This window comes from Triturus cristatus, chromosome 7 (genome assembly GCF_964204655.1).
Source record: "Triturus cristatus chromosome 7, aTriCri1.1, whole genome shotgun sequence".
Classification (NCBI taxonomy): Eukaryota; Metazoa; Chordata; class Amphibia; order Caudata; family Salamandridae; genus Triturus; species Triturus cristatus.
In genome coordinates, this window is record NC_140590.1 from 865,781,559 (window position 1) to 865,808,285 (window position 26,727).

At 46.0% G+C, this 26,727-nt stretch overlaps 1 protein-coding gene across 3 annotated transcripts in view; it reads right to left on the reverse strand.

Annotated features, from left to right (window-relative positions):
- The window catches only part of WDR55 (WD repeat domain 55), a 191,441-nt gene that overhangs the window by 107,177 nt on the left and 57,537 nt on the right, over positions 1 to 26,727 (reverse strand). For 2 of the 3 annotated variants that reach the window (XM_085617805.1, XM_085617806.1), the window contains exon 2: positions 20,453 to 20,500. The exons of the other annotated variant lie outside the window; for it this stretch is intronic. In XM_085617805.1, the coding sequence (XP_085473931.1) occupies positions 20,453 to 20,500 (48 nt within the window). The remainder of the gene's footprint in view (positions 1 to 20,452; positions 20,501 to 26,727) is intronic. 3 annotated transcript variants of the gene reach the window in all.

Consider the following 26,727-nt stretch of genomic DNA (forward strand, 5'->3'; position numbering starts at 1 on the left):
TCGCATTTTCATCTGTTTCATCATAACCTCTAAAATCAAAAGCTGCTGCGATTTCATCGGATACAGCTCCACCAGTATCGGTGTTTGTGCCTTTTTCGGTCATTGTTTAATGAAAGTTTCTGAACAAGTTTCAAGGAAACAAAGATAAGTTGCACAATATTTTGGAACACTGTATCCTTCAACGTTGAACAAACCAAACAGCTAATACATAGGATTTTTGTCCTACTCAGCTATGGCGGATATTATCCTTACCCACTCCAGACGTCTTATGGAGTTTTAGGAGTAGGGGTCTCTGAGAAAAGCACGACTGAGTTACTTCAGTATCTAGCGTTAAATTAGCGCCTTACCAAACCGTTAGGGGCCATGTAGAGAAGGGATTAGCTTCTGACAACTGCATAAACATGACAACTTTGATAAAAGTTTCACTCAGTCAATCGTGCATGCTTTGTTTCTACAGAATTACACAGAAATAGATAGATGGGCGTTCAATAAAGAGGGTTTATTAAACAGTCTTATTTCTCGTGCAAGAGATATTGTAGGAGAGTAGGGTCTGCTATCCTATGGTCACCCCAAATTTTTGCTTTTTGCTTCACTGGTTTTTGACATATTGAGGCTGTGGGCCTGCCAATCAGACCCCCAGCCTGCTGTTCTCTCTACTAAATTTACACTATGCACCATAAGTGCATAACCAATTGGAAGTGGATCACCCTGTGAGCCCCTGTACCAGTGTACACTAGGTACCCAGGGCATTGGTGTATCTAAGGCCTACCAGGGGCTGAAGCATGTATTATGCCACCTCTGGCCTGGCCTAGCAATTTGACACAACTGGCTGATCACTCAGCTGGGGTAAGTTGGTGTAATCACCTCTTACTTAGGTGTAGTATACCTATACCTAACCTTAAATGGGACACATATTAACCTATAAGTCACTCCTATGGCAGGCCTTAACAATCCTGAAGGCAGAGTGCTTGGTTCCATGTGAGATGGTGCTCTGGCATGAGCTGAGCCTGTCTGCAGTGGTCGGAACAACTTCCTTCTACTGTTTCCAGATATCGTCATACCACATACTCTTAAGTGCATTATGAACCTCGCGGTTAAATGCTATCTTTGGTTTGGCTTTATCAAAACATGTCGAGTAAGGTGTCATACGAATTGGAATACTAACCCCTCGCCAATTCTGGCGACGGGGTTAGCATTCCACCCTTCTAGAGGGACACGACATGTACAGTACCTGAAACCCGGGTAAAATCAGACATAGCCTCAGCTCCACAAAATGGATGCTGCCACCACAGACACAAGTCTGCCCTCCTGCTGCTGGGAGTCCTTCCAGCTTGAGAGGTGTGGACAAAGGGTTTCCTGCCAGGGGAGGTGCGTGCACCACCCCAGACAGGATTTTGTGTATTGGTCAGGTAGGGCTTGAAAGGAACCAGACATGCCTGAGGCTCACAAGGAGCCTCGGTGCATATGCCAGTTCAAACCGGTCCTGGGGCACACCAGCCCTGGACCTGGGGCGAGCTGGACAAAGGATTGGGGGTGTAACCACCCCCCTTCCTGGTCCCACCCATAGGGAGGGACCTAGCAGGTAGTCCGGCCCCTAGAATCCGAATAAAGGTAGGAGCTGTGTCCTAAGACTTTAGACATCCTGGAATCAACTTAACTACAAGAAGAAGACGGGAACTTCAACGCTCTGCCGCACAGAGGACTGAAGCCAATCTCCCCTGTGGTCAGGGAGTGACCACCTTGCTAACGCAAGCACCATCCAGCGAATCAACGTCTGCTTTGCCGCCGCCTCCTGCCGGAGCCGGAGCCCAGAGACTGACAAGACCTGGACCTCCAGACCTCTCACCGCCCGATCCACAGTCCCTGAAAAGAAGGAACCCGTGGAGGCACCGAGACACGTGGAGCCAGCCATCTTGAAAAGACCACGACAAGCTGCAAGCGCGACAACCGAGGCTCCCTCCAAGTTGTGCTTTGGGATCTGAGAAGCCCAACATCCGAGCAGCATCTGCACCAAAGGTGAGCCCTCCAGCATCTCCACGATCTGCGTGGGGCCCCTCTGCATTTTGCCACTCGACGCGCCTAACCGGTTGCTGGCCCGTTGGCTAGTGGCCATCTTGGCGACAAACTTCAAGAACTACACCGCTGGTCTGGTTGCTCCAGACTGGCCCTTGCTCCCCTCCAAAGGAGCAGCCCCTCTGACCTTGCTGGTCAGAACCATCAGCTTATTTCGTTTTCCACAACAATTGCTTTTGCCAAGGCTTGTTTGCTTCGATCAAGTCGCCGACACCGCCGACAGCGAGAGCCTGCGTGGGACAGCTCGTGAACCGACTCCTGGACGTCGTCGACCTTCAGGGACCAAGTGGCTGCAGAGACAAGCTGCACCTTTCCTCCTGTTTGCACCCGACATCACCTGGTACCCACCTGGTGCCACGCTGGTCACTGGCTAGTGACTATAAACACTGTCCCCTCTGCTTACAGGTCTTCTACAACTCCGATCCACCCTTGGATCCACCGCATCTCTTCTGGACCGACCGCCTGCAGCATCTTTGTCTTCAGGCTCCATTGAACAGATAGAAGAAACCCGACGCACTTCGAGACCTATGCACCCGCTTCCTGTGGGTGAGGTAAAGCTGGCACTCCGGTGCCCAAGTGTAGAGAATCATCTCTAGTGTCTGTGTTTCCAATCTTGAGCTCATAGTCCATCCGGAAGATCCTTTTTGCAGTAACTTTGTAACTTTTACGCACCCATTGAAAACCTATGGGAGCACGCGTGTGACTATTTGCTCTGCACACGCCACCCGTGGACCTCCTGGTCACTAACTAAAGTTAGCTCCTTGTAGGCCCTGCGATTCTAGAGGCCCTAGGCCTTTTCCCTTTCCTGTTCGTGGTACTTATACCACTATTTTAGTATATGGTTCGAGTGGCCACCAGGGCCTATCCATATAAAGTGCAACTTCTGTGTATTCTAACGTATTCTTGTTTAACGATTTGTGCTCCTGTGCTCATAAAGAGTCTAGGGGATACTTTGAGAAATAAATACATATATATTTTCAATATATATCTGTGTGGTGTCCTTTCATTGGTATAAAGGGGGGTTACATTTGGTAAAACAGCCTGCTTAACACGTTTCACGAGTTTAGGCTCAAAGACTGCTTAGCCTACGCTACCACTAATGCAGCTAGTCCAAAAAGGTTGACTTACAACCACACCATAAGGGTTGCTTGGCATGGTACAAGGTGGTCACTTTAACTAGTGAACATCATATACCAGGCCAACTTCTCACAGATATGAACTGCTACAATCGTAAGACAGGATGCGAAGTACAATACGTACAGGGTTAGCAGTAAGATAAAATAATACTGCAATAGCATAGTGTTAGAAATGGGATTTCTCTAAAATCCTGGCGGGCCGCTTGGTCCAGGTACTTGGAGATTTGATCCACCCGGATCAATCGGGTTTTATCCCGCACCGTAACACTGCGTTAAACCTTAGACGTCTTCATGGAGTGATTGCCAGGGCGAGCACGCTGCGAGAACCAGCTATTGTGGCGTCTCTTGACGCCACGATGGCTTTTGATACGGTGGAGTGGGCATATCTGTGGGCTGTGCTTGCCAAGTTCGGCTTTGGCCCTGGGTTTGTGAGCTGGGTGAGGTTGCTTTATGAGGGTCCCCTTGCGAGTGTTGTGGTAAACGGGCGGGCGTCGACTCCGTTTCAGCTTGGGAGGGGCACCCGACAGGGTTGCCCCCTGTCGCCTTTGTTGTTCGCCCTTGCTCTCGAACCGCTGGCGGCGTGGATACGCTGGCACCCGGATATACGTGGGCTTAGATGGTCGCCTGACCACGAGGACCGTATCTCGCTCTATGCCGATGATATCCTGTTATATCTCGCCTCGCCCAAGAACTCGCTTATAGTGGTTTGTGACGTTCTGACATCTTTTGGTAAGAACTCTGGTCTTGTCATCAATTGGAGTAAGTCATATCTGTATGTTCTGAGTGGCGATGTTCCACCTGTCCCGCGCAATTGTTCGATCCAGATCGCCCAGCAGGGTTTCTTGTACCTGGGGATTTTTATCTCCACTGATTCCACCTTGCGGTATGAGAGAAACCTGCTCCCTCCCCTGGCGCGTTTGCGGCGGGATGTTGCGGGCTGGCGGAGGATGCCGATCTCCCTCCTCGGGCGCGCCGCCTTGTTCAAAATGATGTCTCTTCCCCGTTTCCTCTACGCCTTGCAGAATACTCTCGATTGGGTCCCGACCAGTTACTTTCGGGAGGTCGAAAGCCTCCAACGATCGCTGTTGTGGGATGGGAGGCCGCGCATAGCGATTGCTAAGTTGACGCTTCCATGGTACGACGGGGGTATTGCGCTTCCGGACATTCGACGTTATTACTGGGCCACCCAGTTGAGCGCGATTAATCATGGTTTCTATGGTCCGGCGCTGAGCCCCGGCTACGCCATGGACCAGTGGTTGTTGCGCGGCGGTAATTATCACAGAGCGTTGTACTCGAGGTCGCTGGACTCGTCCCTTACAGGGCCTACGGGGGTGGCGGTGCGGGTGTGGAAGTTGGCTACTGACTCGCTGGGCTGGAAGGATAGGCTCACCCCTGCTACCCCGTTGTTTGACTCTGAAAAATTGGGGAAGCTTTGGCATACAAAAGGATTTGAGAAATGGGACTTGATCGGTATCTCCAGGGTTGGAGATTTGCTGATTAAGGGTAGGGTGAAGTCCTTTGAAGAGCTGCAGAAGGAGAATGAGTTGGGGGAAATCCGAGTTTTTTCGCTATGTCCAGGTGCGTCATGCCCTGCGGTCAGTTCTCGTAGAAGGTGAGGGTGCCTGAGTCCTCTCCCTTGGAGGACCGGATCCTTGATGGCCATATGCCAGAGAGTACGATCTCTCTTATTTATAAGAAATTGATTAATGTTCGGGCTGACCTGCTATTGGGGTTGCGGGATCAATGGACTAGGGACGGTCTTGAGCTGGATGACGAGGACTGGCAGTCTGCGGTCTCCTCTCCTAAGGAGGTCGCGATTCCGTCGCGTCTGCGGCTGGTGCAGCTCAAAATACTCCACAGAGTTTATGTTACGGGGCCAAGGCTGGTTCGTATGGGATTTTCTGAGGAGGGCTTATGTAGGAGGGGCTGTGGTATGGTGGGTACCTTCCTGCATATCATTTGGGAATGTGGCGTCATCATGGAATTTTGGAGGAGAGTCCATGCGGTAATGGGGGAGGTGACGGGCATTGTTATGCAGCCGGAGGCGCGGTGTTGTCTCTTGAATGTTTGGGGGCCTACTGATTATGATGAGGCACAGACCCAGTGGGTGACTCTGGGTAACATGGTGGCTAAGCGAGACATCGCGCGCCTGTGGGGCTCCGCGGGACCCCCCACATTGGCTGCGTGGAAGGAAAACATGGACTGGAATATGTTTAGGGAAAAGACAGTATACTGCGCTAGAGGGCGCCCTCGGAAGTGGCATGCTATTTGGGGGCGGTGGAACCAATATAGGGGGGGCATATGTCTGGCTCCTGATCCGGATCCCCCCGAGGAGCAGCTCTCTCCCTATCATTCTTTCCAGCTCTGTAAAAAAAAATTTTGATTGTTAATTGACTTATTGAGTCTCTGCTTTTTCCCTTTTCCTCTTATCACAGCACTGTGACTGATAGACGAGGGGGGTCCAGTCTCCCCTGAGGGGCAATCACCAGGTGTATTCAGTGTTTTTTCGCCTTGCTTGGGTTTGGTTTGTGTTTATTTAAAATAGAACCTTTTTGCTTCTCCTTTCTGTGCACTGTGGACGCTCATTTGTACTGCTCTTTTGAAGCTGCCGAACCTCCGGGTTGTCGGCTGAATAGCTGTGTCCCTGATTTTGATGAATAAAGGTTTTTGAAAAAAAAAAAGAAATGGGATTTCTGGTTGGCTAAGGTTTGCACCCAAGCCAGGCAGAAACCACTACTCCAGTCAGTTACACTCCTAAAATAACCCCTGATCACCCCCTTGGTAGCTTGGCACGAGCAGTCAGGCTTATCTTAGAGGCTGTGTGTAAAGCATTTGCACAAAACCAACAGTAATACAATGTAAGCACTACAAACGGACACCACACCAGTTTTAGAAAATATCCAATATTTTTATATAAACAAGACCAAATGCGATAAATATCCACAATACAGTACTTCAGAAATAGTTACATCTCAAAATGTCTTTAAGTTGCAAAATACGTTTGAAAAACACAGTTCGTACGAGTCAGTAGCTCGGTCCCAGCCTACCACGATGCTGAAAACCACAGAGTCTCGCAGTTCCAGCTGACCGCGTCGGTACGGGCCAGCAACAGCGGGACAGATTTGTTCACAGTACCTTTCTTAGTGTGACCCACACGGCGGTGCGAGTCGGTCTTGGCGTCCGTCGCGGTTGCGATGCAAAGTGGAAGCGGTGCACGGTGCGGTGCCTCTCAGTGCGGTGCGAGCAGCGGCTCGGTGACGATCGTCCAGACGGCGTCGATGAGACCAAGGCGGGAGGTGCAGAGTGAGACGGTGCTCGATGTAGTGCTGGCAAGTTGCGATGCAAGCGACAGAGCCGGTTGGCGGGAAGTGACACTGGCCGAGTCGAATAGCTGTGCGTGACGAGTCGGTCACAGGTGTCGAGCCAGCAGCGATCGTGTCGGTGAGCCCAGGCCAGCGAAGTAAAGCGAGGCGATGCAGGTTGCGGTGTCTCTCGATGCGGTGCAGGCAACCGCTCGGTGACGGAGTCGGTGAGAGCAAGGCTTACGGTGCAGGGCGAGTCGGTGCGGCTTGCGGTGCTTTCAGGACACAAGGCCAGCGACGGAGTCGGTTGACAGAGTCGGTCGAGGTTCCCTCTTCTCTGTGGCAACTGAAACACAGGTTTGAGGAGCGGTACCCAGAGGTTGGTGAAGTTTTTGCAGTCCCTGAGACTTCTTAACAGGAGACCAGCTCAGTTCAGGCCCTTGGAGATACTCGGCACAAGCAGAGAAAGTTCAGTCCAGTCCTTTCACTGCCCAAAGCAGAAGCAGCAGCTGCAGGCCAACCCAACAAAGCAACAACACAGCAAAAGGTCAGTACTCCTCCTGGCAGCTATTCCAGCTCTTCGTCTTGGCAGGTTCCTTGATTCCAGCAAGAGCTAAAATTCTGGGGTTTGGGTCCCCCTTTTTATCCTTAATTTCTCTTTGTCCTCTGGAGGCAGAGAGGCCTTTGCCTAGTCCAAACCATTTCTGGTCAGTCCTGGAGCACTTTGTTGACAAGTCTCCTTCCTTTCTTTCAGAGAGTAGGCCAGGGACATCAGACGCACCACAGGAGGTGGAGCCAGCATTGTAGAGGGAAGGCACTGTCCTATTCAGGTCCCAGGTGCAACTCCTCCCATCCATCTACATGTAGATGTTGCTATTCAGCCCTGTGCTGACCCACCCTGTCTCCTGGAATCCCCCAGCCCCTGTCACTCACACTCCAGACAAGGAATACACAACCTAGCAGGATGGATGGTCAGACAATAAAATACCTACTTTCTAGAAGTGGTATTTTCAAACACAGAATGTTAAAACCAACTTCACTAAAAGATGTATTTTATCATTCTGAGTTCAGGCATACTAAACTCGAATTTCTACCATGCTCCCTGGGTCAGTTAGGATTTTAGGATGTAATAATCAAACCGCCCATTCTGGCCTATGGAGAATAGGGGTGGGCAAATTATCGCGAAATTGCGCAAAATCTCTACGAGCACGCGCAACTCGCGAAGATGCAGAGATTGCTTTTCCCGCCCGTTCGTCATGTGTTTTTGCGTGCTCGCGGGGAAATATATCTCCAACTTGCCCATGCGGTCGCTAATGGGCACGGCCATCTTGCTCGCGATGCTTATTTCCTGTTCCGGGTCGAATGACGTGTTCGCGTTCGCAAATTACGTGTTCGCGATCGCAATCTCTCGCGGGATAGCGCGACCGGCTACCAACAATCCAACATCTCGTGGCGCACGTGAACGGATAGGAAAACTCGTCGGTGAACGCAGGGACCCGGTAAGTCGCGACCACGTGCGCGAGAATGCATTTTTAAAACGCGAACAAGAAAAATACTTCCATTTCGCGGCAGATTGCGAAAGTTTTGACATTTTCGCGCTCTCCGTGGAATGTGAAAATGTCAAAATATCGCAAATTCCGCAAGCAGAACGAAATTTACTGCCCAGGCCTAATGGAGAAGAGGTAGTCTTGCAATGGTGAAAAACAAAGTAGGCTGTAATTCACTATCAGGACATGCCACACACACCAGGGCATGTCCTACCTTTCACATACAATGCACCCTGCCCACAGGGGTACCTTGGACCTACCTTAGGGGTGACTAACATGTAGAAAAGGGAAGGTTTAGGGACTTGCAAGTGTCTGCACGTGCCAAGTCGACTTGGCAGCCCCAGGCTGCGCACAGGCCCTGCAATGGCAGGCCAGAGTTACACTTTATGGGCTGTTTGGGTGGGTGGCACAATCCAGTGCTGCAGCCCACCAACAGCATGTGATCTACAGGCCCTGGCACTCGCAGTGCACTTTACTAGGGACTGACACATAGATCAAATAGGCCAATCATGGAAAAACCAATCCATACACATTTTATACAGGAGCACTTGCACTTTTCCACTGGGCAGCAGTGAGGAAAGTGCGCAGAATCATTACACCAGCAAAAACAGAGTCAAAAACGGGAGGTCAGCAAGCAAAAAGTCTGGGGAAACACGCCAAAAGATGCCAAGTCTAACACATAGTTTGTAGCTATGACATATATTCATAAAAATACATACATAAATAACACAGGCTAAAATGTGAATACTCATCTGATGCTTCTAAATAGTTCTACCCCAGTGTACCTAACCTAAGTGTAGTACGAGGTAAGAAGTAGGTGCTGTTTTCTAAAGTATAGCTAGCTATAGTTTTAGTTTTGCCTAGAATTGCCAAAAGTTTCTCTAAGTTCTAGTCTGCTCCATACCTTAGAATGTGTGAGGTGGAATCTCTTTCTGGGACTCGATATCTAACACCCTGCAAGGGGAGTCAGAAACACTGGAGCTGGATTCTCTGCGAGGAGGATGACAGCGTCTGGTCAGTGCATCAGGCGGGAACCCGATCTCCTTCCGAACTTGTCGTGGCAAACCGCAAGTAGGCAGTCGAACAGGACCGTATCGGAACCGTGGTTTGCCAGGGTAAGTGCAGGTATGTTTATACCTTGAAGGTGTTTAGGAATGCCTGTATTGACGTAAAAGTCGGGCATCGGAACGTCATGAATGAACCCCTAAGGAATAGATGTTCATGCATAATAAATGAGTTCTTGGAGAAATCAATATCCAAGCAGGGAAATTCCTAAAGGCTTAAGAGTTTGGTTTTCCAAGAACTCGTTGTGACGTGGATTGACGGATGTAGGAGAACATGCCTGTATTTGGTTAGCATGGTTAGTGCCTAAATAAGGGCTGGATTTTCTATGCCTAAATAAGGGCAATATGAATTGTACCTATACAAGGGCATAAATCGGGAAACCTATATACGGAATCTAAATCTACACACAACAGGGGTGTGAGTTTTAATCAAACAACAACCACAATCATGGTCAGGGTGAACCACAAAATTAATTAAATTAACTTTTGCTTAACACTGGTGGCTTGGCACAAAAGCAGTCCAACTTTATTTAGTAGTAATATATAAAGTTATGCAGCACGCAAACAGTAATAAAGTGAAAACACAACAAAAGAAAAACAGAGTAAAATGTAATAAATAAAATGTCACCAAAACAACAAAAATCCAATCTGTAGAAACAGAGTAATGATCTTTTAAACTAAGAAATAGCACTAAAAAAAAAAAAAGAGTCCTCGGCAGGTCCAGTAATGAACTGAAGAGTGGGTCTCAGGGTTCTATTTTTATTCCCGGTGTCAGCTTTAAAGTGGAAGAAACGTCAAACGTTTTCCCCCCACTGATGTTTTGGGAATTTCCTGCTCCCTGCCATGGTCCCAGGATGTCTGGGGTGACAAACAGCTAGTGTGAAGTTTCTGCTCGACCAAGCTACCACTTTAGAGAGTAAGGTTATATCTTACTTTAACCTCTGCCAAACCTCTGGGGACTGTTGCACTCTGTACACACTGTACCTTACCTTGGTGCAGTATATACAGAGCCACTTTCTTACAATAGGAGAATGACTATTGTAGATTTTATTCTTGCATACCTCTTTAGAAAAGCAATGGATTGCACCTGAACTGTAGCCCTCTTCGATTTTATATCACAAGCTGTAGGAAGCTGGCTCTGTATATGTTATACCAGTAGGTGTTTTACACATTGCACAGATTCCAGATAATCCCCAAGAAGTGTACAGGGCTCAATCCAAACCCAAAGTGCTTTATTAGTGGTAGTGTGGGCGAGCAGCCTTAGGCACACACATAGACCAATAAGGGTCACACAAATTCAAAAAGGAGATCCATTCCAATTTTAGAAAAATAAGCTTTGTTTGAATTTTATTTTAAGACCAAGATCTTCGCAAAAAAGTAAGTACATTTTTCAGGAAAAATACTTTAGTCTTTTAAAAGTCGACACTTACAATTTTCAAACAGTTCAATGCTTTCCTATGGAGGAAAACAGCAATGCAATTTTACAGGTAAGCACCCAACTTACAGTTCCAGTCTTCAGGGGTTAAGGTCAGCAGAGGGTGAGGTTCAGGTAAGCACAAAGTTTGCACCACCAGCGACACAGTGGCAGACAGGTGCAGAGGTCAAATTCGGAGACTGGCACAATGCATTTCAAAGGAGACTGGGGACACTTGGAGCCACACTGCTTGCAGGTAGGTAAATCGGTTGCAGGGGCCAAGCTTTGGGGGTTAAAGCAAGAACAAGTAGAGCCACAAAGCAGCACCAAACATACACCACCAGCAGCACAGGGGTAGCAGGGTGCATACAGAGCATCGGGCGCCCAATGCTCTTCAACAGAGAAACTTGGCTGGACAAACAGGCTGCAGGCATCGCACCGGAGGCTGCAGGTGGGAGACCAGCAACAGAAAAGGGTACGTTTATTTGTTGAAGGTCGTATTGGCAACAACGGTTCAGCTTACCAGGGCCCACAAGCTTTAGGTGCAGGGGTGTCCTTTGACGTTGCGGTCAGGGAGAGCCTCTGGATTCAGTCTGCAGGCTACGTCCTGGAGTCCAGGAGGGTTAGCCAATGCTGGACTTGGGGTCAGGATCACTGGGGACCTGTTCGCAATCGGTGGGCCTCCTGGACACGGGCCAGAGGTGTCGGGAGCAGAGTGGGCAGGACTCGTGCATCCGAAGGGCACCAGAGTCCTTTGTGTAGGTTTCTTGGGGACAGATCCGCTGTCCTCGGGAGTCTCTGGCCTTTGTCGAAGGGCAAGCAGTCTTCCTCGAGTTCTGGAAGTCGCTGGCTGCAGGACAGGTGTCGTCTTCTTCACAGTATCGTTGAAGATGGAGACAGGCCGGTAGGGCTGGGGCCGAGTCAGTAGGTGTTTTCAGTCTTCACTGCACAGCATCTTCTTTGCCCTTCTTCTCACATTGGCAGGAACTAGTTTTCAGGTCTGAGGGAGCCACCTAAGTACTAAATTTAGGGGAGCAGTAGGTAGGGCCAATGGGTGCCTTACCTGGGTTGACTACACCCTCAATTCTGCCATCCTCTTGTGGGATGGGGTCCCCCCATGTTCAAGATGGCAGGGGCTGAAAGATGTGCTTTACCTCGCCTCTCCCACCTTAGGGGTGGAGTTGGAAGAGGTAGGTACACCTCCTAACCTTCCTAGGATTTCCTGCCCAAAATGGGGGTGTAAACCGGTGCTGGCATCTGCTGCTACCAGCAGAGGCGAGTATTTGCAGTACAAAGGCGGCAGGCTTTTGAAGCTTCCCTATCGAGCACCGTGCCCATCTTGGGGAGGAGGTGACACCTCTGCCCAAGATGTGCATGGTTTCTGGTTCCAGAGAGCAGAGGCTCTCGACCCAGGGGTCCAAAAACAAACATGTCTGGTGGTGGCAGGCTGTCTACAGCCAATCTGTAACCACACTAGTGATGTGGAGCACAGTTGCTTGGAGGGTTGGTAGAAGTGTAGGTGGTGGGTGAGGTAGGCAGATCCTATGTTGCGAAGAGCCTTGAATGCATGGGTGAGAAGCTTAAACTGACTGCATTTCTGGACAGTTACATCACCAAAGGAATTAGGGATGAAGTGCTTTGGGAGCCTATCATTATGCAACAGGGTAGTCAATCATCTAATCTTCGAGATTGGAGTGACTTGCAGAAGCTTGTTGAAGGCAGATTGTCCTGGGTAAAATATGCCTACAAGATCACTGGACAGTTACATTAAAATTACAGCTTCTTCTGCATGGTACTGTTGGTACAAAAGGCAAACTGACAAAAATCTAAAATATTTTTTTGACTAATTAAATATTCCTCTCGACAGAGTTAAAGCTCACTGTGAGTCTATTTTAAGTAATTGGTAACAATGAGTTATTCAGACACCAGAACTAAAACAAGCACATGTCAAAGGGTTTCTTCATATTTGGCTTTTGTGGACAATGTATAAAGGTGCTGGCAAACGTGTTGTACATACCCACTATTGTGCCTGCTCCTGTCTGATGATACCCATGTCAAATCCCCAGTCATGAAACACCCAATGAGAATGGCAAACAACTGTAAAGGAATTACAGCCACCCAAACTTGTAAAAAATATTGAATGACCCACATGACCAGGGCAAGGTGATCCTCAAGTCTCATAGGTTATTGGGTGTTGAGGCAGGATGGCAAGAAAATTCCCCATCCACCACCCAGATAAATGGAGGGTTGCAATAACATTTCAGCAGTTGCCACATCGCCCCTTCAATTCCTCATACAAACAGAAAAAGAGCATGACGGATGTGCATGCATAACAAGCAGAAAATGGGTTATTCAGCACTGAGTAGGATGCACTGGATGTGGTGGTCAATATTTCACAAGATGCTAAGGGACAGCAAAGAGCTTCCATAACTGGTAGACAAAACAGAGAAAGACAGCCACATACAAATACACTGAACTTTGCAGAAAAGTACAATGCGCAGGTAGGCGAGCAGAGGAAGACAAACATATATACAAAGTCAAAAACACATATATACAAATTAAGACATACAGACACATATATACACTAACTGACAAATCGCCAGCAACATATATAGATATAGACATACATGCATACAGAGACAGATATAGTCATACATAGAGAGACAGGTACATAAATAGAGAGAGACAAACATATTTCCAGAGAGGCTGACAGATGAATAGACAGGCTTATGAATAGGTTTTGCAAACGATAATAAAAATGTTTTATTCAAAATAGCATCATAATTCGTGACTCGGCATTAATGTATTAGTAGCTCAGCCCAAACAGCACCGCAGCACCCACCAGTCTACTACAAACTCTACTACAAACTCAGCTTTACATGAGAACACATTACCATGGGCTGGGAAAACATTCTTGCTCGCTCTGCATGTTCTCTGCTGCTTCATTTTATACTTAAACTTCAGGTCTTCTCGATGTAGTATATTAAAAGGTTGTTGGTCATTGTGTGAAGGAAATCAAATCTACAGCTGCGCTTTTCATCAGCATCTTTTCTCTACCACTTACGCCTAAGCGACATTGTAGATCTTCCACTTATAGGTAACAGGTCTGCTGTGATCCCAGAATGTTCCAACAGGAGAACCGAGCCTGTTTAAAAGCAAATCTTCTTGTCCTATTAGGGCACATGTCTTCTGCCATCCATGTCATCATGATTCGAATGTTTTCCAATTTCATTATTTTGCTTTTATTTTTAGTCATATTATTGGGGCCACAAAAGAAAGGGCATATTCCAAACCCTACAAGCAAATATTCCACCACCAAAGGTACACTGTTTTCACTTTGTCACTGCTATTTAGTTAGTGGCCTGTTAACCAGTGACGTTTTACTGCGGTTTACTTGACTGCCGGCTTAATTTCAGAGATTATGTTTAATTTGACTAACTGGCTACTAAATATCAAACTGTCTGTGCTATTTGGCTAGGAGCTGGATTGTTTGAACATTGCAAAAAATTACTTTTTAGAGGTTCTTCTGAATGGGGAAAGGCCACATTACTTAAAACATCATTTGCATTTATGAGCTTAAAGGTCAGCATCATCACAAACATGATGGTGTTGATTTTTAGGATGCAAATGCCAGCAAACATTGGCAAAGGCATTATCACGGACTTTTAGAGCCACAAGCCAATATCTGTGACTTTTAGAGCCACCATATATTGGCCTTTCCAAGGCTTGTCTTCTTTTTTTTGCTTTTAAGTTTAATTATTATTTTGCCAGTAATACATTTAAATTGGCCTGGCTAACATCATCTTAGAATCAAATAACACGTAGTTATCTTTTTGATGCTGTATTTATCTTTTTGGTGTATGAAGGAACAACTATATCCCTTCTAGAGTCATTAAGTCTGGAAACTGGAAGTTGTATTTGCATAGTGAAGTATAAGAGGGCAAACCAAGTAGTGATGCAAGTCTGCAGGACTTAGGCCAATTCCAGAGGAAAGTGGCAACCAGGAAGAGGCTCCTGCCTCTCCTTTCCTGATTCTAGTGCACAGGACCTTCCCAGTGAACAAAGTAATAGCTAAGGAGGGCTAGTGCTTATCCTCCTCCGATGGCTAAACTTTTTTAAAGTGTAGATATTTCTCCAATCCTGGGGACACAATATTCCCGCGCTTGGAGTCCAAATTCACTGCTCCTGGCTCTCTTGCCCAACCTAAGACCAGTTATTTTCAGAGTTTTGTGGACAAGGAGTAGATCTGTCTCAAGAGCCATTTCACAGAGGAATATTGATCACTGGCAGGAAAATAGGACTGGGTTTTGCCCTGGCAGAGGAAGCCCAGCCACTTCGAATAAAATTAAATGAAATTAAATGAAAAGAACATTTATAAAGTGCATGGCTACCCGGAGGCCTCCCAGCGCTGGGTAAGACTGCATGGAACAAGCTGAGGAAGATTAGGGGAACAGGAGAGTTTTCAATTGTCTTCGGAAAGCTAGATGGTTAAGTTCACTTCATAGCTGGTCATTCCAAAGTTTGGATGCATTAAAAGAGAAGAGGCGACCTCCTCCTCTGGCCCTTTTAACTTTCGGGATCGAAAGCAAATGAAGATCATTGGAGCGGAGATTCCTGTTCGCTTTATAAAGCCGAATTAAGGGTGCCAAGAGAGGGGGGGGGGCATACCCTTGAAGGGTTTTGTGCACAATACAAAGGGCTTTGAAGTTTACCCTCTCCTTCACCGGCAGCCAGTGCAGTGAGCGAATCGAAGGTTTAACCAAAGTACGATTGGATACGCCTGAAAGCAGTCTGGCTGCACAGTTTTGGATCTTTTGGAGTTTGGTCATAATTAACGCTGGAGCGCCCAGAAAAAGGGCATTGCCATAATCAATCCTAGAAAGTATCAAGGACTGGACCAGGATTTTCTTGGCCAAAGGGGGAAGAAGAGGCAACACTTTCCTAGTCATTCTAATCAGGCCGAAGCAGGTGGCCACTGTTTTCCTTGCCTGCACTTTGAACGACAAATCCTGGTCAAGCCAGATGCCTAAACTCTTTATTTCAGTTTTAAAAACAGGAAGAGTGCCCATGCACGCTGGCCATGAGGACTCCAGTATAGCTGGGTGGGGATTACCCAAAATCATAATCTCCGTCTTATCGCCATTCAGCTTCAGCTGAGAGGCAGTCATCCACTTTAAGACCTCAGATAAACAAAAGAAGAGGGCCTTAGTCTGGTGAGTCGTTTGGTTAAGGGACACGACTAATTGGGTGTCGTCGGCATAAGTTACCATTTGAATTCCGAATGGTGCTATAATAGCTGCCAGGGGGGCCATGTATATATATTGAATAGGGTAGGGCTTAGTGAAGATCCGTGGGGTATGCCACATAGCAGAGGTTGAGGTGGCGAACTCACATCTCCCTCAAAGACCTGGAAGATGCGATCCTCTAAAAAAGAACGGAGCCATTTCAGGGCCATGCCACCTATTCCAATTTTTTTGAGACGGTGTATCAGAGTCGGATGGTTTACTGTATCGAATGCGGCGCTTAGGTCGAGAAGAATGATTGCTGCCGACCCTCCAGCATCTACAATCTTTCTACCTTCCTCCACTACAGCCACCAGGGCAGTCTCTGTGCTCTGTCGTGGGAGGAATCCGGTCTGAGAGGGATGTAGAACCCCATGCAGTTCCAGAAACTTGGAAACCATAGAGTTCAGGTATTTCACTGCAATTTTGGCGATTCCCGGGAGAAGGGAAATAGGGCGATAGTTACCCAACTCTTCCGGATGTAAATTGGGTTTTTTCAGCAATTACTTCACCATAGCCCTTTTCCATTTCGGGGGCACTATACCTGTATAAAGTAAGGAATGAATCACCTCTGCAACAACAGGAGCTACTATGGGTGCCGCCTTGACCAAAATATTCATGGGGGCCGGGTCTCTAGGAGAGCCACTTTTCACCTGAGAGAAAAGTGTCAGAAACAATTCTGAAGGCAGAGGGGGAAAGGAGTCCAGCGTCTGATCAGGAGGAAGGACACCTTGATCATCACATGTAGCCTCAGCATAGGGCATAGATTGCACTATGTTATGAATTTTAGAGCTAAAGAATTCTGCCAGTTTATTACATCGTTTCCCTGACAAATCGGGGGCGATGGGGGGGGGAACTGGAATTTTGATACGTTTTTTAATAATCGTGAAGGTTTCTCTAGAGGAGTTAGATGCCTGAAGAATTCTCTCCTCATAGACCGAAGCTTGTGCCTTCTTTATTCCTGCTCTATATTTGCTGATGACTTTTCTATATCCAGTCTTCTTACTGTCGGAGAAATCCGTTCTCCACCTCCTTTCAAGAACTTTACAGCATTGTTTAAGAGCTCGTAATTCCGCAGAATACCAAGGGGATGTGTGGGTGCTGTTTGTTTTCTTCATCAGGGTTTTGGGTAAAACCTGATCCAACGAGTCTTCAATCCAGCTGCAGAAATCTTTATCCGCTACAATAGGACAGGGAACAGGTATGGGTCTGGTCTTCTCCAGTACCTGAATCCAATTATCTGGGTTGAGCTTAGACCAGGATCTATTCAAAATCATTAAAGGTTGGACTTGCGGAGTAGAGTTCCTAGGATACCAAGAAAGAGGAATAAGGAAGTGGTCAGACCAAGGAACAGGGAGGGGATCATCTCCTGTGAGGTTCTCCACATTGGAGAACATAGAGTCAAGACAATGTCCTTTCATGTGCGTAGCCCTTGAGACCTTTTGTGAAAGCTGCAGGGCCGCAAGGTCTGCTACCAATTCGCCAGCCGTTACCGCTTTAGGGTCATCGAAATGTAGGGTAAAATCGCCTAAGAGAGTAAAATTGGCGGACATGCAGGCTAAATTAATCGCTGTCTCTACCAATCCTTTACAGAAGGAGCCTTCTGCTCCAGGAGGACGATAAATCAGGATGCCAGAAACTGACAATAGGGGGGAAAATTCAATAGAGAAATGCATATTCTCACAGTCTATGAGGGGGTTACCTAGTAAACGACAGGTAAAGCAGTCTTTAAAGATGATTGCAATGCCTCCACCGAATGGGTTGTATCTCTCGTCCACCCAGGCACATCTAGTTTTAGAGACGTAGTACACGGTTTGAAAGAAACAACCAGTTACAATATACACAAGTAGACCCTACTGGACTTCAGCACATTCAAAATATGTAAAACAAGTGCACTCAACATTCATCAAACGTACTCATCATACAAGTCTTAGACACAACGAAGGCACAGACCTTGGTTATAGGGGATGAACACAAACTCACGCAGTATGGAGGCCAATAGGCAGTCTCTCCACAGAATATTACAAGTGAAAAGGCGGCCTGTGCCCCCCCCCCAACCCCCTGCAGAGAATGCTGCCACCACTGTCTGTCTCGCACAGCCTGGGTAGAGGGGTTAGAAACCAAACTCACAGAGAGGGAGGGTTGCACTAAGGGTGCCCACCTTAACAGCTAAGTTCAGCAATGATGTTTAAAGTCAGGAGAACACTCCATGGGCTAGCATGATTGTTATGCTCACCAAAGTGGGGGAAGGGTGTACAAGAAGAAGGGTGGCACAGCTTTACAATGACATGTAGAGCACATTTGCCCCAACAAGCATCACTTTATTGAGGACATTTTTCTCTAAAACTCAATAATCATATAGTAGCAATATGCCACTACAGTGTTCCCTCACCCATTTGTTCTGGGTTAACATAGTAACCTTGTTTTTATTATGAAGCACAGCATGGCCCTGGGGTTTCTGTGTGCACTGGTTGTGAGAAGTGTGGGCATGCTCTACCTCTAGAAAATCTGCACAACAGGGGCATGCCCAATCTATGGGTGGACCAGCGACAGTGTTATCCTCAATGTCTTTGAGGTAATGTGTCCCCTGAGGCAAGATTGAAAACAGCATTTCAAAATACAGTCAATAAGGATCAACTCCAAAATTGAGTTTGAGATTAGAATTTAGAAAAAGCATGTAGGTTCATTAAATGTTAAAGTGCAACTCAAAAATTTAAAAAGCGCAAACGCAATAGCAATCTCAATAAAGCACAGAAATCATTTTTATCGAAGGCTCTCAGCAATAGGAATAGTACAAAATAATAGGCAAAATTAGAAATAGACTAAGGGGCTGGTTTATATCTTGGCAATGTGTATACTCAATCGCAACGGCGACGGAGTATACCTACCACCAAGATAAAAGCCTACCCATCCAATTTAGATGCAAGTGGACCATAGGTGTAATCACAGCTGAGACTCCTCTGTCTCTGCCGTAATTAAACCCCTCTGAATGGCCTGAGAAGCAAGGGCCATTGGTGGCAGACTTCTAATTCCGCCCAACTAATTTAGACGGACAGAATCAGAGGTCCTTTTACACTGGTCGTCACAGCAAGGAAATCCCCGACGGCAAGGGGCGGTAAAGCCTGCTAAATGCTCCCCTCACTAAGAGATCGACTCCCATGGCATGGGGAGCATTTTCTTTTGTATTTTCATGCAGAAATTCCCACTTCAGGATTTTCTTTTTAGAAATACAAAACAGTTTGCTGCATGGCTAAGTCTTGTTGACCGAACCTTTAACCAAAGTTCACAAAGCATTGATAGGAACTGCTATGATGGTGGTTCTTATCAATGCTCTAAGAAATAACCGCCAGCTTGGTGCTAATTTTTCAATTTGGCGGGCAGCATCTACGTCAGGATGACGGAGTAATTTACTTCATCTCCCTGATGGAGAAACAGGCTTCCTGACAACATCAAAATCAGGCTCCTAGACTTAACTATGCAGAAAAATCATCAGGATATCGGATAGCATCCATAGTAGAAACCAAAAAGATCTGGCTAAACCCCAAATTAATGGGTTTATATACAGTTTTCTTGTATAGAAAATTACTGAAACTGTAAAGTCAGCATGGTATGAGCATAAGTATCATCATTTCAACAAATCATATTCCAATATTCTAAAGCGTCATATAATCCTATCACCTTAGCACTAACCCACTATATAAATAAGGATTGCCCCTTCTGACCTAAAGTCGTCCGGTGGTGTTAGAATAAATTGGTTACATAATCATCAGAGAACCATTGTGACTGAATAAAATAAATCTTTTAGGAGGAAGAACCTTGAGATATGTGGCAAAAAGTTTCCTCTAGCTAGTTTTTCGAGAACAATACGTGTTACAGAAATAAACAATACACATCTTGCTGCATGTAGTGTCAAGCTAAACATATAAAAACAGAACATCTTGATTCAGCATCCATTTCAAACAAGATGGCTCCGAGGCTGAAGCCTAGTTATATCTAAGCCAGGAAAACACACTTTAATAAGTCATAATGATTTCGTTTCAATTACAATAGTTTCATGTCAGTATACACGTGTGAAGTCAAGTGCAGAGAAACCGATACTAATGCACATTTAAGTTCAAACTAACAAAAGCGCTCTCAGAAGCAATCTATACAAGCTCACAATGAAAATCAGCCTGACAAAATACATTTACTGCCATAATCCTGGAACAGCTGAAACTGTCTAAGAGAACTGTACATTTCACAGAATATGTGCACCCTTAAAGTTTTAACAACTGCATAGGTTTGAGATGTTTTTATTGAGTTGATTCCAGATGCTGCGACTATCTTGGTCTTATCACTACAGACTTTCAGAATGCCCCAGACTATCAAACAGACCTTGTATTTCCCACAAGAACTGCATCTTCTGTTGTTGTGCTTCCATTTTACAGTACGTCACAATGCATAGGGAGGTCACTATCATTTCATCAAGATGATATGAAATGTACATAGATAAGGCAGGAGACCCAACTGCAAACCTAGCAAGCACACCTTCTCCGCAGTAATTCCGAATCATCAAGGGGAAAGAGGAGCTAAAACAGTCAGAACCACTCCGGCGCCTTTTAATAGAAAACATTAAATCTGTTGACACACAGTACCTGATCTGCAGCCTCAATTTGCGTTGGCGCTTCAACCGAACAGGCCTCCTGTGTGTATGAAAGGTAAGATTTTATGTTAAACTTATTCCATGAAAATCTGGAATAAAGCCCACAGCACAGAAAGACTCAAACTTAAAAAATAAAATGTACTACAAAACCTACAATATCCCTACACACTTCCACTACAGTGAATAAACTAGTGAAGGCAGTGTCTAGTAATTGGCAAATTTAAGAGGAGCAGCCTGATGGTGTTCCCCTTGGGACATCTTTTAAACCAACCATTCCAAGGTAGGTCGTGACACTGCTCATGATTCGGACTTGAGAATAGGAGGATGTGGGCAGGCACACTGGGTCAAACACAGAGACCCTAACTGGGAAATTCCTGAGTGAGCAATGGCCACTATATTGGTATTCTTCCAGGTGGTGTGTGAGGATGGAATCATGGCATGGGAACCCCTGCAACCAAACACCACATATGTTTCATGAGGGAGGGGATGGAAAGTAACTCTTTCCGTAGACACATTGCTCTGTGCTGTCAACGCAGTATACTGCCCTTCATTACCATGGACTAGGAAGCCTTGGGAGCTGGACCTAAAATCCAGGTAATCCAGGTGCTGTTCTGATTCGATTACTCCGATTCCTTTGTGTAAGTGCTGGGGGCTGTAGCACCAGAACAGATGTAGTGTCCATGTATTACAGTATATGTTGTGTGACGCTGAACCTGGTTGCTTATTTTGTGTCTGGCGGGCTGTACTACATTGCGCCCGGTCAAAGGAGGGATGTACTTCACTGCTCTGGTGGACTACAGCCTGACACATTTAGACGTCTCTGCCAGGCAGGCTCCTCTACAAGCACTACAGCACTGTTGAAAGGGCACCAGAAGGCACTAGCACCGCCAAGTTTTTTTGTTTTTCCACAAAACAAACTCCCACAGTGAGAGTTATTAAAAATGAAAGGACCCAACATATTGACAGTCTGTCCCAGTACATGGGGTGTCCTTCATTTTATTTCCTATTCTGGACTGGTTTCCCTGGCATTCACAAACAGAAATAAAATTATGCTAGAAAGTCCGCCCTAAACAGGGTGGATGGTTTACATATGGGCCAATGTCAGTAGGACCACTGGTCTAAGTGTTCTGACGGGGGAATGAGCAGAAGCTCCACAGGTGAAAACATGGCTGTTATCCTGACTCTAAATAGAGTGGAGTAATGCAAGCATTTGGTGGACAGGGTACTCAGCCTCTTTTGTGATGGAATACCCTGTCCACCAGACTTTAAATAAGGACTTTAGTTGAGAAGGTCTGGGTGGGCCTTGTGTCCCTGAAAAGAACCCCATTATACATCCTCCTGAAGTGAGTTTTGTCCACTCCCAATTCCTTGTAACTTCTCAATAAAGCACAGTGGTGCAAAGACAGAAGAGATGGATCAATTAAGCATTTATAGACTCTCTAAAACCCCAGGGGAGTCACAATGTGTGTTAGGTTTATTGGATAGTACTGCAAATGGTGCACTCTGAACTGCACACACCAACACTTAAGCCTCTTCAGTGCACAAATGTTCAACACCACAATTTCTGCTCCCTACGGTTCATCACAGGAGACAGTAAATATCCACTGTTACAAGGTCCTTTGTCCCCATTCTAGCTAGAAGGTTCGAGAGTAGAAAGGGACTACAAAGCATTGAAAATCCCAAATATTACAACTACTCTTGGTAGATTTTTACCCTTATCCAATTAAAATGACACTGTTCTTCTAAACGTTTATCGGTGACAATGAAGTATGTGGTGTTCTGCGTACTGACTTCAGGTCAAGTGAGTATGGGCCTGAATTGGTGGTGCTGGAATGAGCGAATATGAAATGTCAATTGCAGACTTTTGTTGCAGATTCTGGATTGAGAAGATGAAGCTCTTGTTGGAGAGCAGATTTTCTTTGGGCTCAATAAAACTATAGTATAGTACAGTACTTAACCGAGTCATTATTCTTTTGTGTTAAAGACCACAATATCAACAGTATAATGGTCAGCGCTGCCTCAGAAGGGTTTTCTAGCACGGGATTCAGAAACATCACTGCAGCACATCAGGAGTTACTAATGGCCGAGCCTGTAGACTGTAACTGGATCTATTGCTCTCTCTTACACTGCTCCATTCCTAGGCACTTGCAGAACCACTTTGTGGATATGCTAAGTGACTGCGTCTGCAGCAGGCAGGGTACTAGTGGGTTGCCCAGGGAAGCATAGCGAGTGTGCACTACACTGCATAAGACAGCATAACAAGGAAAGCAGCAGATGAATGCACAAAGGCCACTGCTTAATTTACACAGGCATAACCCATGGTAGAAGATCTCAGGTTAAAGCAAAAAACAATATAGGGCTATATTTCCCAGCTAAATTGCAACATACAGATGCACACTGTCCCATCAAAGGCAGAAAGGCTCTCCCCGGCTACATCCCAACTCCCTGAAAAGTGCATTCTTACCACTGGAGTAGCTGAACACAGGAATTTTTGTGCTGCTTCTCTGAGGCGCCCTACATACAACACTGAACATTAATGCTATCCTCTCAAAAGCAATTCTAGTGAGCCACATATTCAATGAAGTGAATGAATGCACAGTTTAGAGAGGGAGGGTGACTTATTTGTAAACTAAGAAGTGCAAGCTCCGATAGCTGAAGATATATCTTTCGCCTGTCTGCGGACCTGAACAATGGCTGACAGATATTGATCTTAAAGAAAATACAGTTTGTAGGTTGTTGAAGCACTTTACCCCCAACATAACTATGGTTATATAGCAGACATATTACACTGATGATCAAATACTTAAGAGTTACTTAATGAGGCATTCTTGTACTACAAGGGTTAAGAAGAACCTGAGAAAAATCAGTGATGCAACCATAGCTCAAGCTACAGCAACAGAACAAACTACACAAACAGCTAGTCCACTAGATAAGTGGTGCACTAGCCCTTTGCTAATCATGTCATCAGGAGCACACCCTGCCTCAGGAATTTGCTCTACTGTTGTTGATGCCTGATCTGAAGAGGGATTTTAAAGCTAAAACAGTATTCTTTCATTTCAAGATACAAAGCATGGTTGCAGCAAAAAGAAAACGGCAGCTTGGTTTTAAATATATGTTTTACATTTTTATCAGCTCAAACATATAACCAGCCCCTTGATCTTCCGTATAACTCTCAAGACCCTTTTCGTACCACTAGTTTACTCAACCACAGAGAGATCAAGACACTCTCTCGCCCAGATGCTTGTATGCTCTCTAAATTAACGATCCCTCACCACACACAATCAAAAGAAAAACACAATGGCAAAGATAATATGACTGGCTTCGCAAACTAGTGCTGTTTTTAGGTCTCGCCTACGCAGCACACATGCGCTGCTTAGGAGGACCTTTAGCCGTTGTTCGAAGCACATACTCGTGCTTGTGGCGGCATACACTTTGCGGGAGCGCACAGGGGCGCGCCACAAGCACGAGTACGTGCTTCAAAAAAGAGCAGACTGCACACGCACCACTCCCGGGCTCACCTCCTGCTCCCCATCTCTCACGCGCATTCCTGAGATAATAGGCAAATTTTTTCACAATGGTGGCCACGCCTGCAGTAATTCAGTCTTTTCCGCAATGTTGCTTATTCTCGGTGTATTTTAAGCATAATAGTGCTCTGATGTGATGCTTGCATTGTGCTTGCCTAGTTCTCGCACTGGCATAGTGTTAATTCTTAATATATTGTGAACATTCTTGATATAATTGTGCCCAGCCTTAGTGTAATGTTTACATTTACATAATATTGATAATTATTGACATTTTAATAACATTATCACGGCCACAGTCTGTAAGGTTAATGCAACCTGTCTGCATCTATACATGCACTCACGCTTCCATTTATCATCACATACATCCACTTCTTTATTCAAACATTCACCCATTTCACTCCCCCCTTCATATCCATAGAAGGGCTCACTCAGCCATTAGTTATCTCTTGTTCATTAATCTATCCATGCACTCACTAATGCATCCAAAGGCTGACCTTTTCTCACATTCAGCTATTCAACCGGAAAGACAGACAGAGACACACACACACGAAGAAGCAGGGTCGCTTATAAAAACAGCCCGTCCTATTGGCTTTGTCAATTCTTATTAAAATGGGAGTTCAAGCCAGAGCACGCAGACAACGAATTGCTAGAAAGATAGAAATGCCTTTGTAATTTGATCTGAGTACCAGTTCTGTTTAGTCACAGAAAAAACGTGCTTCTTTTTAATCGTTTATGTTGTTGTTTGGTGTGTCCCCAAACTATTTTAAACAATTCTTCAGTTTTGTTTGTTCTTCTCCCCATAGTTTATACTGTTTTTATTTAGCAAGCACATAAAGCCGCTGTCAGAGTGCCTTTCTTAACACAGCGTTTTTGGGGCCAGTTGTGCTGCTTTGCACACCCCCTGAAACGCCTCTGCCCAGGCCCACCCTTCCCTCTGAGGTGTATCTATGGTAAGTGCAGCCGGTACAGCACCCAGGTGCGTGAGGAGCCCACTTCACCCCTATAATGGTTCAGCCCTCCTTCTCCGCAGCACCATCGGCTGTCTGCCTCCTTCTATAATTGCTTTTAAAATCTGCTTTTTTTAAACTACGTAGAAAAACCTCCATCCCAAGAAAGAAGTTAGCACCTTCAGCAACCCAATCATCTCTCCCTCACATCCCAATACCCCTCTCATCTCTCCCTACCAATCCCCCCATCTCTCCCTCCCACTTCCCAATCTCTCCCTCTCACTACCCCTCTTATATCTCCCTCACACTGACACTCCCACTACCCCTCTCGTCTCTCCCTGCCAATCCCCCCTCATCTCTCCCTCCCACTACCCCTCTCATCTCTCCTTCCCACTTCCACTCCCCCCTCATCTCTCCCTCCCACTACCCGCTCATGTCTCCCTCACACTCCCCCTCATCTCTCCCTTTCAATACCCCTCTCATCTCTCCCTCCCACTACCCCCTCATCTCTCCCTCCCACTACCCCTCTTATCTCTCCCTCCCACTACCCCTCTTATCTCTCCCTCACACTCCCACTATGCCGCTCCCTCCCACTCCCCCATCTCTCCCTCCTACTCCCCCTCTTATCTCTCCCTCACACTCCCACTACCCCTCATCTTGCGACCCCACTGCCGCCTCTCATCCCTCCCTCACACTCTCTGTCTATACTATCTGCTTACACATACTACCTTTCTTTACCTCCTCATGCTGTGAACTGGTACGGCTCTCGACTTCCCCACCCACCTTTGGGTGCCCCTCCCACTTGTCCCTCTATCTCTATCTCTCGCTCTCGTACTTTCTCTCACCCCTCTCTCTCACTCTCTCATGCTTTGTTCCCGCATCTCTCATATCATTGACTTCAGGTTTTCAAACAAATTTTCTTTCCCGTACCTTTTCAACATTTCCGTCTCTCAAACCCACGCGCTCCTCCTCTTTTTAGGATGCCTCTTGCGTACACAAGCGCACCCTCTTTATATGTCTGTCACCTGCTCTCCCCTTCTTTCTCTTTCTCACTCACTCCTTCTGCTCCTCTGTCCAGAGTTCATTCACCACTTCCTGCACAAACTACTTATCCCTCTCTATCTTCCTTTCTATCTATTGTGTGAAGCTCTCACCCCTATCTGTTCACCATGCCACATAATTCCACTACACAAATACACTGTCCAACACACAATTCCACATCACACAATTCCACAACTAACAATTCCAATATTACCCACATAATTCCACTCCACACCACATGCACCCACTCCACTCTAAACCAAAAAACATGGGTAAAGGCATTGTCATTTACAATGCCAATAGCTCTAACTCGCGCAAATGCGAGACCTATTGCATTGCAAAAGCCAATAGGTCTCTCCTTTGGGACCTTATAAGCGTTTAGTTATCCAGCACAATATCCTTGGTGCAACAACATCAAGTGTTGCATGGCTAAACACTTATAAGGTCCCAAAGGCGATACCTATTGGCTATGCCAATGCTTGTTTTATAGGTTATTGAAAGTGTATGCCACAAAAATTAAAGAATAAAAAAAGAAATTAAAAAAATAACTATCACATATAATTTTAATATAACAGCGTGGGAGCCTCAAAGCAGGTACTTGTACTGAGAGCAAGTAAAGAAATAATTTTTAGGTTTGATGCACACCACAGGAAAATAGGATTTTTACTGCAGCAGAAAAAGGTACTACTGGTTTTGAAGTCCTGTGACCTTGAAATATAGTTCAAATCACAAGGATCATTAATAAAACAAAAAAG